Here is a 13,239-nt window from a genome sequence, read left to right on the forward strand (position 1 = left end):
TATTCCTATATGCTGCGAGTTTTGTTACAAGTCAAAATGATAATTCAATCACATGACCAGGTTTCAAACCTTGAAACTCTGCAGCATCACACACAGAGGCTATGCCAAATTCGCGGCTTTGTGGGCTAAGGGGCTCCGACTTCACCCTCGAGGTTTCAGGTATTTCTTCTTCCACTACACAAAGTGTACAGTCATCCAAGATAAAGCTTTGCACAGAAAAGCGTTCACAGGAAAAACTCTAGAAATCATGAAAACTAGCGTTGGGATGAAAAAGAACGATAGAGACGCCAAGTGTGCCCACTAGCAACAACGTTCACATGAAAGAATCAAAGGGGAAGTATGCCCTGCACATGCCCATCACCAAGGACCTACGCAGGTTAAGTTACAACCAATAACTGTACTCAAACCCTACCTATACATCAAAAGATCAGACTTTTTTAGACTAGAACCTAAACCTCATGATGCTCCGAGCTGCCCGCCTCCTGATTGATTTTCTCTTTCAGTTTAGCCTCTTTAACCTATCCTAAGAAAAAAAGAAAACCATAAGCAAAAAGAAAAGTACCTTAGCGAGCTTTCTTACAAAGGAAAAAAGATATGAACCTTCGCAAGACGATCACGGGCAACTAGTTTCGCATAATCACGTCCAGAAGCCGCCCAAAACTGCTTCAAGAAATTCTTCTGTACAATTTTCACATTCTTGGACATGTCTTGTGCATCGAGCTCCGAGGCTAAGGGAAACTGATAGCTATGTGCCCCGAATTTCAGAAAGTCTGAGCAGCCTTCCCCCTCAAGCATCAATAGAGAACCCTCGCAGCACAAAGAAGCGGCGTAGTCACTAGCACCTTCAATAACATAAGGCAAGGACTCGAACTCTTTGTCCATCCAATCAAAAATTCTCTTAGCGCCAGTATCAGTGGGAAAGTAGAGCGGCTCCGCCGCAAATTCAGCCAAGGCAAGTTTGTATCCTTCATGGATCTGAGCAAAGCGAGCCTTCAGCACTTGTTCCACCCTATCAATAAAACCTTTCTAATCCTCAAGGCTATTCCCCAATTTGTGAATCATTGAATCCTTTTCAGTACAAGACTTTGCAAGCCCCTCGTTGTTTTCCCTTAGAGAACTAATAGTCGTCGCACCTCTCTCAATGGTACTGCGCAGCTTCTCAAGAACCCCGAGGTTGTCCTGTGAATTCTTTTCCAAGTTTCCACCTTTTGAGCAAGATCACTGCATGTCGTCACAAAAAGGCCTTCGTTCTTCTTAAGCTTAGCATTTTCTTCCTTAAGTGAGTTACAGAGACTATCCAACACGGATTTCTCTTTTGTCAACCTCGACATTTCAGCCTTGAGCTCAAGAATTCTAGCACTCCACTCAAGCATAACTTTCTCTTTATCATGAAGCCTGTCAATAGCAACCTCGCCAGCAATTACAGACTAAGAAAAAACAAAAAAGCAAAAAGTATATCAAGGAAAAATTTCAAATGGGTCAAGGAAAACACTAAGAACAATAGCAAAAGTCACACCTTGTAGCCGAGGGTAGCCATGATCCTCACCAAATGATCAGGGTCATAACAGCACAAAGATTTTTCATATTTTGCAAAATAAAAGCGAAAATCCTAAGCAAAGGTCTCATAAAAAAGAGAGCTAGAGAGAAATCCAACAAAATACTAACCCTCAGGATCAAAATAACTGCCCGGGGTGTCACTTTGAACAGAAGCCGTAACCCTCGCTGGAGCTTGAGGATATTTCCCTTATCTTTAGCAAGTTCACCCTCCTCAAGAACCTTGGAAGAAACATTGATCTTAGACGTCTCCTTCAAAGCTGCTTCCGCCGTCTCACCTACAACACGAAGTAAGTCCCTCGATCCCCATAGTAGTGGAGGATCGAAAGGATCGTCATCCTCACCTAACCCAGGCACATGGACAGCCAATAATTTCTCCTTAAGATCTGTTCCGAAAGCCCTATTGTAGTCCAGCATAGACTGAGGCGGGGCAGAACCTTTGGGCAGAGGGTCCACCCTCAGAAGCAATGAGGGTTCAATATATGGCTCTCCAGCTGCGCCAACAGTATTTTGCAATTCCATCAAAAATTTAGTTGAAGCACCACTAACATCCACGAAGCTTAATTCATATGGGAATTCGGTGACATTTTCACCTGATGGAGTAGGCAACAGCTGCTTCGCGAACTCCACACCACCGAGCATGACCGAGACAAGATTAGCCTTATTAGCAGAAATAACAGCCTTGGGGTGCAACTCCTTTTAAGTAGGACAATCAAAAGTTTTGTCATCAAGCAAACCTCGCAGAGGGGAAACCAAAGATGAATCCTCATCCAAAAAGCCATCATCATCGTCATCATTATCTAAGACACTCACAATTCGTAGTCTAGATTTCTTAGCAGCCTTCTTAAGCTTCAAACCTGCCAAAGCCCCCACAGCCTCGAGCTGAATCTTGGAATCAATAGCTATAACTTCAGGCTTTCGAGTCAAGGGTTTCAAATCCTCCACATCATCGAGCCTTTTGTTGGAAGAACCTAACGCTTGATTGTTAGAAGAGCCTTGACTAAGAAGACTTTTCCTTTTAAGGGCTTCAAGACCAGGAGTCTTTGATTTCTTCCCAACTTCAACAATGGCCATGACAGACGAATCTTCAGCTTTCCTTTCCTTTTTCCCTTTCCCTACATTGCCGCCAATTTCCAGAGAACCAGTAGCACGAGCTTCGCGCATCCGCTTCGAGGATTTACGAGGCTTGACTCAAGGCTCTACTTCTATTCCCATTCAGAAAATACATGGTTCACTCGGACACCGTGTGTAACAATCTTGCGAGCTGATAGATATTTTCTCTCGTGACAAGGCCCCAGGATATCAACAGCACGTCTCTCAAACTCATCAACAAAAAGACCAGCATTCGCCCCCTTCGGCAAGCTCAAACCAAAGAGAGGAAAAGGAACTGGCTTGTGGTACCACGTTACAGTTTTCATCATGATTTCCTTCGGCGTCCACCCATGAGAAAGGGGCCAAATGTCCGCAGCCAGAAATTCTTCAACCAAATCCCGACCGGCAACAACTGAACATGTAAGAACAAAAGCATCCTTTCAAGTCCGGAAAGCTTTCATCCTCCCGAAAGTAGGAATTGATGTAATGTTAAGAAGCCTCGGACATGTCAACCTAGACATAAAACCAGCAAGCAAGCCAATCAGCATCCCATCTGTTCTTCCGAGCTACAGAGAGCTCGACTCTAGAAATCTTCTTATTTTCATTTTTCCTCCGGGTTGTGAATGTACAACAACCAAACTGAGTCTCGCAAGCCTCTTCCTCATCGTCAAATTGAACTCTCTTTTTCTGAATATGAACCTCACCAAGCCATCTACATCAACAACCCCACCAAAGGTGCGCTCGACCCAGAAAAACTTAGAAAGTGTCACAAAAGCATTAAGCATAACCTAGTGAAGCTTGGCCTCATACCTGGCCACGATCCGAGGCAACATCTTGTCACATGAAAAACGTAGGCCGGGAGTGAAAAAATCCCTAAAGACTACAGCCTCGCCAGGATTAGGTTTCTCTTCGCCAGGAGGCCTCACCACGTCCTTGGGAAAGTAGTCTTTGCTAACATAAAAGTCTATTGTGTTCTGGGAAACCAGTGAACGCCCAAAGCGAAGCATTGGTGCAAAAGTGTCCTTGCCAGCCATGAGCTCCAAAGGATCAGCCTCAACGTTGGTCAGATCCTCTCCACTATCAGTATGAGAAGAAATCTCCAGATGTTTGGGATCCTCAAGATCCTCCTGATGTTGAGAACCCCCATGGACCTCCTATCGCTCGGGAGCATCCCCACACAGCCTCACTTGCTCTTCCAGCTCTTCAGGAGTCATTAACCTCGCAGTTTGAATAGTACGAGCCAGCTAGATAACATACAAAAATAAATCAAACAAGTGAAAGAGCAAAACTAGAAAAAAAATGAAAGAGAAGGATAGGAATAATACCTTTGAAGCTAGAAAGATCAATACAAGGAGCAGAAAAATACAAATCTCAAAGCAATAAAACGGCAGCAAACAATTTCTCAGCAAAGGCACGAGGATAAACTTGAGCAACCCATACCCCCGCCTTTTCTAGGGGAGTTAGCGGGTGCGAAGGGACACCTTGAACTACGATCTGAATTCGAAACGACACCCAATTAGAAAGTGACACGTCAGGCGTCAACAGTCACCGTTGGCTCATTTCTCCTCCGATGCTCGAGGGTGACGTTTTAGAGCACTGTGCACAACATAAGAAACCCTTTGACCTCACAAGTTCTGCATCAAGTATAAAGAGACGCGGAGCCTTTCTAGCCTCGCGAGTTCCAAACTGAGAGTAAAACTCAGTTACCCTCGAACGTCGTTAGCAGGTCTCAAGACTAACCTCGCAAGTCGCGCATCGGTAGCAAGGAAAGCGCAACCCCTTTAACCTCGCACGCTCTATGGAGGCACCTCTAATAGTAAATGCCGTATCCTTGCCTCACCTCTGCTCTCCTGGAAGGACTCGAGGGTAGTGATTGACAACAATAATGGCTAACTCCCACTGGATTAACCCTCGAGTGTTCGGGGTCGGTTCTAGACACTGAGCTTTTATCTTTTTTACTCTTTACTTAGGAATGATGCTTGGAGAAGAACTATGCGAGGTTAGGACCTCTCGACAAGACTCAACGAAGCAAGCGCCTCGAAGTTGGGTGTTCGTCTCGGATCGCGGATGAAGCCTCGAGGCTGGATGATCGGCTTAAAATGAAGATGAAGTCTCGAGGTTAGAGGGCGGAAGGCGTGAGAAACGTGACCACGTGAAAAAGTTCAATTTGTACACGTTCCTTAATGACCTTTATGTACGACATATCTTAGGGATATAGTGGTTGAGAGAAGATATTTTCAGAATGTAAAATAGGTCATGAATCACTATAAATGGGGAGTCCTACCCCATTGTAAAGGGATAATGCTTTTTCAATTGAAAGGAAGGCTCCGTTTCATTTATAACCCTAAATCTGTTCGGTGTTGAAATTGTTTGACACCAATAGTATGAGATACAAACCAAATTACTAGATAAACTTCTAGTGGGACAACGAATGGGTAGACATGGATGCCCAAGAAAGAAGCTTGTTCCAGGAAGCTTGCTTATTCACGGGCTCATGCTGATGACGCCGCCAGTGCACCAAATATGCTTGAAGATCATAATATTGCTCCTAGTAGGAGAACATATGGTAAGGTGATTGGCTATAATAAGCTAGATTCATTCAGGCAATGAAGAAGATGTGCCTGACGATGAAGACATTGAAGATGATTATGGTCCGTCCTACTCAATACTCAAGAGAGTGATGATGATTATGGCGATTTGGACTACCATTTTCCTTTTCTTATAAAAAAGTACGGCATGGATGGCAATTCAGAGTCAGCAGAAGGCATTTGAGAATTGGTGCTCCGGTGATGGTGGCAAAACGAGGTTATGCTAATCGCCCTTCTTGTGGTGTATGTACAGGTGAGTAGGTGGAGTGCTCCAGTAACAAAGCATATGTACCACTCACCTGTGGTGTATATTATTTAATATTTACTCCATCGTTCCAAATTATAGGTTGTTTTGACTTTTCTACGTTCATAGATATTATTATGCATATAGACATGCACTATATTTAGATGCATAAAAAAACTATGCACCTAAAAAGCCAAAACATCTATAATTTGAAACAGATGGAGTACCTTTCTGCCAACCTCAAGAGTTTTTGTCTATTTGTAGTACTGCCATGGAACCGTGTGTTTCAGATTTTCTACTGCATAGTTTGTTGATCATGGCAACCTGCTAAGGGTCTCTTTGTTTAAGCTGTAGTTTTTGAGTTTTTTTGAAAAGTTACTACTGCCTTTTTGATTCTGAAAAGACAACACTAGCTTTTTAAAAGGTACGTTTAACTTTCTGTACTTAAAAAGCTACGAAAAGCTCGGAAAACTGAGTCTTTCAGCTTTCTATATAAATTTAGCTTTTCCGAGCTTCTGACTTTTTCATAAGTTGCACAGGACTTTTACGCTGAGAAGCTCGTGGACCAATTTTCAATCGATGTAGATCGATGTAGGAAACCTGAAATCTACCCTTCTCAGTTAACTATCAGCACCAACCACCAAGAGACCAGAGACCCCTTTTTCTTTGCATCGCTGCTACAGAAAAGCAGAGCAGAGCGGCCGCAGGCAGCTCGCCGGACAGACCACACACGGGGGCGGCGAGGTGATCCTTCAACGGCGGGATCTCCTACAACAGTCACCGACAGGTGGCCTCAAGCGCTCTGGGCAAACGCCATGGGCCCATCTCGTCAGTGAGGGCCATACCGGTTCCGTTCGAACCCGGGGGTCGGTTACCTGGAGGGCAACAACTCGGACGCTGCCGCGTGGGACCCGCGCTCGGTCTTGACCTAGTCCCCCGGCCCCGCCTCCACCTCAACAAAGAGGGACTCCCTCTCCCGAGCTCGCCTCGCACCTCTCTCTTTCTCTCGAGCCGCCGCCGCGCCGCCTTCTTCGCCGGCGTCGACGATGGGCGACTACGGCCACGGCGGGGGCCAGGTGCGGGGCAACCCGGACTCCCGGCCCAGGGGCCAGGGGCAGCGCCCCAACGTCCAGCAGCTCAAGCTCGTAAGCCACCGATCCCCTCCCCTCCTCCAACTGCTAAACCCTAACCCTAGCTGCCTGATTCATCTCTGATTCGTGCTCTGGTTTCGCTTCGCTCGCAGATGGGGCAGATCCACCCGACGGGGCTCACGCCCAACCTGCTTAAGCTCTTTGAGCCGCGGCCGCCGCTCGAGTACAAGCCCCCGCTCGAGAAGCGCAAATTGCCGGCCTACACAGGTGAGTCGGCGAATTTGGGGGATTTTCTTCTTTTATTATTTTGGCTATACTAGTAGATGTTCTGAAGGGTTTTGCTCACTGACCGACTGTTGGGTGCTGTGGCTGCTGATTTGGCTGCAGGGATGGCACACTTTGTGTCGCACTTTGCTGAGCCCGGGGATCCGGAATATGCTCCGCCCGTGCCCAAGTGTGAGACAAGGGTATGCTCTTTTTTTACTCTATTGCTTGTTCATGTTGTGATAATTTTTTTTTCTATGCACTGAGTGACCTGAACACTGCTGTATACGTTATTGATGTGCTTGTGATTAGTTTTTATAGACTTTTTGACTGGATTTCTGAGTAGCTGGATTCTATTATGGTGTATGGAGTTTTGTTTACAGAGAATTGTAACTGGTTAAAAGAATAGCTTCCAAAGCCTGCTTAGCACTCAGATCGCTCAAGGAGAATATGATATTTAGGGGCATTCCTTCATGTAAATGCTGATAGTTATTTCTACTACAAAAGATGCACAATTTGAGTTTTCAGTTTGATAACTATGTCTCAATGTTTTGAGAAATGTTATCATTTTTCTGACTGTAAAAGCGCATGCTTCAGTTGCTAAATTCTGGCCATGTTAATATTCATTGGATATCTTACTGCATTTTTTGGGCATAGTGTATCATTATTCTGTCTTCTATATGAGATTATATGCTCTGTACACAGGCTGAAAAGAAGGCTAGGATTCGTGATAATAAGCTCGAGCAAGGTGCAGCTAAGGTTGCTGAAGAGCTTCAGAAGTGTAAGTTTTTTCGTAAGGCATACTGCTTCTTGTTTCTTTTGAAATGATGGAGGTAGTGACATTGTTGTTCTGATTTGGTTTTATGTAGATGACCCACAAAGTGACCCCAATGCCACTGGTGACCCATACAAAACGCTCTTTGTTGCAAGACTTGTAAGTGATTTTGCTACAAATCATTGACACATTCCTTGTGTATGCTAAGTTATCTTTATCGTAAAATGCTAACTGGCAGCTTTCTGCCAAAATGTTGCGTCAAAATGTTGCAGAATTATGAGACGTCTGAGAACAAGATCAAACGGGAGTTTGAAGCTTATGGGCCTATTAAAAGGGTAAGTACATATGGTAAATTCCTGTGCAGGAGAAGTTATTGCACTTTGGTAAGGTATTTCAATTATTAAAATGCAAACCATGATTGGCCAAAACTGTGGGGAAAACGTTGCCTCACTGGTATGTGGCTTCCTTTAAGTTCCTCTGACAAGTGTTTGCGACATCTGGGGTCATTATATCACTCTGTTGCTCCCATTTCTGATCTAGAATCTTCTAAAAGCTGCACTTCTTCGTTTTCTCTGAGGGTTCTAAAAATTTCCATGCAAATGTTTTTTATGAAAATTGGGAAGCACCTTTTCTGTATTTTTGGTCAAATTGTTTGGTAAACATAGCATTTATATTTTGGTTGAACTCTAGTTTTCGTAGTCAACGACTTTCGACTTATTTGCTCTGTTCACGCATGGGAGCACATCCTGTTTGGTCTCAAATTCTTCCCTGGTAACTTTTTTTGGATACTTTCTGTACTTCATTTCACTAATATTTTAATATATGAATATAGTTTTAGCATCCAATATTTTCAATAGTTTTAAACAATTAATCAGATTAATGCCAAATTTTAAGATTATCTAGGTATATAAAACATCTGACAAGTTCGTTGTAAGGGGTGTCTGTGTGTAGTAACTCTTGCCAGTTGTTTTGTTAAGGAAATATCAATCATCTATGCGAGATAAGAAGGTCCCAACAATCTCTTTGTATGCCACCTGTATACCTTCTGGGGGTTAGATGGGGGATACATTTGAATGGATAAGTTATATGGGGTTCAGGCATACATGTATGCTTTCTGGTACTTTAGTAGTCTTTTGCTCTGAATATTTGGTAAGCCAGTTTAATGCGTGCATGGTTGGTACAACCAATTATTGACAAGGCATCTCTTGGAACACAAATATGCATAAACAGGTAACATTGGCTGAACCTGTGTGTGGCCCAGGTGCTCTTTTTCCTAGTATAATTATTTTTCTTTTGTTGAGAAATTTCTTGAGGTGGAGATCAAACCATTTGCTCCTAACAAAGGTTGTAAGAGGTTGAGTTATTTTTCATTCGACATACTTGCATTTCCCATAATAATTAACTGGGGTAAACAAGCTTGAAAAATGCTGACTGGCACAAGCATAGATCACTTTGTATTTTTTAAAAAGCAGCTTGTCTGCAGGCAGGGGTTTCGACATTCTGGGCTTAATAGGTAGGTTCGTTGGTGAGTATAGTATTTGTAGTTACTTTCATTGAGCTGTTAAAGCTAGTGCTACTGCCAAATTCTGCTTCTATGGAGGAAATGACAACACAATACAATGCTAAGTGCATCTCTCGACTCCTAGAGTTGATGATTCGTCGATTCTATGTGCAAGGGGTATACATCACTCACTTGGTATTTATCACCTTAATTTCTATAATTCTGTTTTGTTCGTTTGGAATACGAAGGCTGAACAAATTTCACCGATGGAGGGCAACTTGGTATAGTATTTAGTGCTATCGTACACCCTTTTTCTTTAGTAAAGTTCCCTGGTAAGGGGATATCCAATGTATTTCCCAACATATGCCAATCGGCCAGACAGCGCTTTTTCCTCCAACTGTGTTGATCTGTGCTGGATTTCACTCCTCATGTGGAAGCTCTACATATGCAAGGTTAGCACGGCTGTTTTAGGCTTTATGCCTGTCTGTCGTGCAGCGTAGAATATGCTAAAAATAGACAAACAACAAACACAATGACAACTAACACATCTTCTCTAGTTCAGTGCAACTTATTGAACTTAACTTGATTTATTTGATCTTTGCAGGTTCGGCTTGTAACTGAGAAGGATACAAGTAAACCGAGAGGATATGCTTTCATAGAGTACATGCACACACGGGACATGAAAAGTAAGGTTCCTTTTTGTTTGTTGCAAGTTTTCCACTTGGTATTGTTTTTTTCCCTCCTAATAACTTACATTTTCTCTGCTATCTTGGGTTTTCACCAGATGCCTACAAGCAGGCAGATGGGAGAAAAGTGGACAATAAAAGGGTATTAGTTGATGTTGAGCGTGGCAGAACTGTTCCGAATTGGCGTCCCAGGAGATTGGGTGGTGGACTGGGATCAAGCAGGATGGGTGGTGCAGAGACTGATAAAAAGGATTCTGCTAGGTACATTGGTTTTCTCATTTTGATCACCTATAAAATGTTTATTCAATCTTTTAGAAAGAGGCCCTGGTTTCAACTTGTCAGGATGTTTATTCTGGTGTTATTTGTTTGCTACTATGTTTTTCTGTTCCTTTTGTATTTAATGCTTTTCTGTAGTGGGGCCTTCCATACCATTCTGGTCTTATTTGTTGATGTTGAAAGTTTTGAGGACCTTTGGGTATTTTTTGTGGTCCTTTTTATGTTTGTAGTATGATATCTGGTAGTTGTGTTAACACTTGTGTGTTTCTGGTTATCAGGGAGCAGCAGCAGGGTGGGCGTCCCAGATCAGAAGAGCCTAGGAGGGATGATCGACGTGCTGATAGGTAAGCGATGTCAAATAGAAGAGATTGTCTCATTTGTATCTTTGATGCTTAGTTACTTTATTGTGTAAATACTTTTCGCTGCAGGGATCGGGAGAAGTCCCGTGAAAGGGTACGGGAAAGAGACCGTGATGAAAGAGCCCGTGAGCGTTCACATGACCGGACTCGTGATCGTGATTCACGAGAAGAGAAGCATCACCATAGAGACCGTGAGAGGACTAGGGACAGGGAGAGAGGAAAGGACCGGGAAAGAGAGCATGGTCGTGATCGTGATCGTCGTGACAGAGACAGGGACAGGGATCGCGGCCGTGACTATGAAAGAGAAACGGACCGGGCTCGCTCTCATGATCGCCATCGTGAGAGGGGCAGGGATCGTGGTGAAAGAGATTATGAGCGCACCAGTCACGAACGTGACCGTGGCCACAGGCACGAGAGGGATGCGGACTATGGCAATGGTGGGCCAAAGCATGACAAAAATCTGTCCAGTTACGGGCAGGATTATGGCTATGGTCAGTATGAGCAACACAAGGGTCATGAGGCATATGGTTATGGTCAAGATGGACGTGGGCATGAAACTGAGCACTCGAAGCGGCATGATCAGGAGTATTATCGTGTTGACTCGTACAGTAAAATGGAAACCAACTATCAGGTGCAGCCTAACAATGCTGAACCTGAAGGGCCTGAGGAAGGAGAGGCATATGAGGAAGGCGACTACCAATATCACCGAGCAGGTGAACACATGAATGATGCTTGATTGCAGTGGTGAGATTTGCAAACATGCAGCTTTATAGTCTGACATTCTTTATTTAAAATGCTAATGATGGTTTCTCTGTTGGTTATTTGTACAATTTAGTTTCAGCTTTATGCTAATGATGCGGCCCAAACCTCAGAAAGAGCAAGAGCATGCCTTGCGCTGTTGCGCAAGAATTATGGACGTGGCTGTCAGTTTCTTCCGGAATAACATGTTTGTGTAATTGGATTGAGCGGAGAGCAGTATGATAGCTCTTGCTATGTACGTTTCTGTTTCAAGTTTTGTATGAAATGCTTTAATTTTTGTTAATACGGTTTTATTTTCCAAGACGTTAAAGCTGTTTCGTTTTTATATTACTAAAGCAATATGGCACATTGGTTATGAGTTGATGAATGGAATAGCACATGGGACAGGTAAATTCAAGATATATTATAGCATCCCATCTTTATGAAGCATGACAAACAGCATTAAAGCAAGCCCAGAAGGTCTGACCCATTTAGAGGATATACGAACTCTGAGAATTTGTATGCAATGACGTTGAGGTCGTTATATACCATGGCTTCCAATCATTTGGTTTATTTCTAGGGGCAAACATTGATGCTGCTGTGCTGGGGCACTCTTGTTGCCGGATGTGCCGGATAGAGCACACAGGCACCTCTTGCAGCAATAGTTGCAGAGAACAAGGCACAGCTTCATGGGTACATGCACGAGAGAAGAGGGGAGTAAGATGCAAAATGAGAAGTAACTTTTCTATATTAGGCATTCAAATACGCTATAAATGTAAACCCTTATTCTAGTTTAGTGCCAATGCAAAACAAACGTTTGGGAAACAAATTTAACTCTAAGTGGTGCTATTACATTGCATCCCTATATCTACTTGTAGCTGTTACATATATGCTGCGTAACAGCTACAAGTTGGTTAGAGAGGGTTTGTCCAAACAGTTTTCTTTTTGTTAAAAAAAAGTAAATCTGAAGTATTCTTGCTCAAGCATATATATTTATGAGCATAGCAAATGAAACTTCCCCAAAGAGAATGTCGACAACGCAAAAGATTTATTACCAAACGTGGACAGAACCTTCAGCACTAGCCTATGTTACAAATTCATTCGTGAAATTAGGAAACACTCACTAGTCACCCCGTTCCAAAAAAAACAAGTTACTCTAGTTTTATCCTTAATCATTTTTAAAAATTTGACCAAGTTTATAAAAAATACAAATATTTATGATACCAAATAAATATAATTAAATTCATCATGAAGTATATTATCATATATGCCTATTTAGTGTCATGTTGATACTTCTCTAAAAAATTTAGTCAAACTTGAGAAAGTTTGACTTAAAACAAAACAAAAATCACCCCTTTTATTGGGACGACGGAATAATACAACAATCCAAAGACTAAAAAACACACTTTGTCCCTTATAGAATGCACTAACATAAATAGGGTAATTCTATGGACATATAGGTAGGTAAGAGCATCTTGAACGGTCTTTCTTTTCCCAATCCAACTACCGTATACAGAGTGTTCTTAAAAAATTAGTACTCCAGCAGTCTCCCTTACTTTTCTTTTTTTTCCCAATAATTATTGGGACAATCCAATAATTCACCCAACTCTCCCTAAATAAAGTAGGAGTTGTGGCTCTCCCAATACGGTAGTTGGATTGTGATGATATTATTAGAAGATTGCAAAAGTAAATCTCTCAATAACAATGAAATGGATATTGGGATATCCCTATTAACTAATTATTGGGAAACATTTATTGAGAGACTGCCGGAGATGCTCTAATGGAGCTTCCAGCATAGCCTCGACTCGTGCTTTTATGGTCAATACACATATACAGTGGACTCATAGGAAATGTGAAGAATAAAAAGGAAACATGGATTAATAGAATGATGGTTTTGGAATTGAGTTAAGAACTCATTTGAGGGCTTTCGATAGAATTTACCTTGGCCCAACTCAAAACCGGAGGCTTCGGTTTTGGCTGAATTTGTTTAATCCTTCGGTTTTGGCTGAATTTGTTTAATCCGCTATGTTTATGTGAAAATTTCAGGTTACCCCTATTCATTTCCCCATGC

General features: G+C 42.6%; 1 protein-coding gene across 2 annotated transcripts; it reads left to right on the top strand.

Annotated features, from left to right (window-relative positions):
* Nucleotides 1-6,438: 6,438 nt before the first annotated feature.
* On the top strand, nt 6,439-11,588 carry LOC101754467 (U1 small nuclear ribonucleoprotein 70 kDa). Of its 2 annotated transcripts, none has more exons than XM_022822982.1 (11): nt 6,439-6,623; nt 6,722-6,836; nt 6,957-7,036; nt 7,539-7,614; nt 7,703-7,767; nt 7,881-7,943; nt 9,714-9,795; nt 9,894-10,056; nt 10,350-10,415; nt 10,500-11,174; nt 11,272-11,588. In XM_022822982.1, the coding sequence occupies exons 1-10, from the start codon at nt 6,525-6,527 to the stop codon at nt 11,164-11,166; spliced, it is 1,476 nt and encodes a 491-aa protein (XP_022678717.1). In that variant the 5' UTR covers nt 6,439-6,524; the 3' UTR covers nt 11,167-11,174; nt 11,272-11,588. The 2 variants fall into 2 exon arrangements, with proteins under 2 accessions (XP_022678717.1, XP_004983436.1); XM_004983379.3 differs by having other exon boundaries at nt 6,444-6,623; nt 11,266-11,547.
* Nucleotides 11,589-13,239: the final 1,651 nt, after the last annotated feature.

Source organism: Setaria italica, chromosome IX (genome assembly GCF_000263155.2).
Source record: "Setaria italica strain Yugu1 chromosome IX, Setaria_italica_v2.0, whole genome shotgun sequence".
NCBI lineage: Eukaryota > Viridiplantae > Streptophyta > Magnoliopsida > Poales > Poaceae > Setaria > Setaria italica.

Bases quoted from the DNA above. Each gene is read 5' to 3' on its own strand.
- LOC101754467 (XM_022822982.1), top strand. From the start codon at position 6,525: ATGGGCGACTACGGCCACGGCGGGGGCCAGGTGCGGGGCAACCCGGAC. The intron at 7,037-7,538 runs GTATGCTCTTTT...CTCTGTACACAG, and splicing joins TGCCCAAGTGTGAGACAAGG to GCTGAAAAGAAGGCTAGGAT. The intron at 10,057-10,349 runs GTACATTGGTTT...TCTGGTTATCAG, and splicing joins GATAAAAAGGATTCTGCTAG to GGAGCAGCAGCAGGGTGGGC.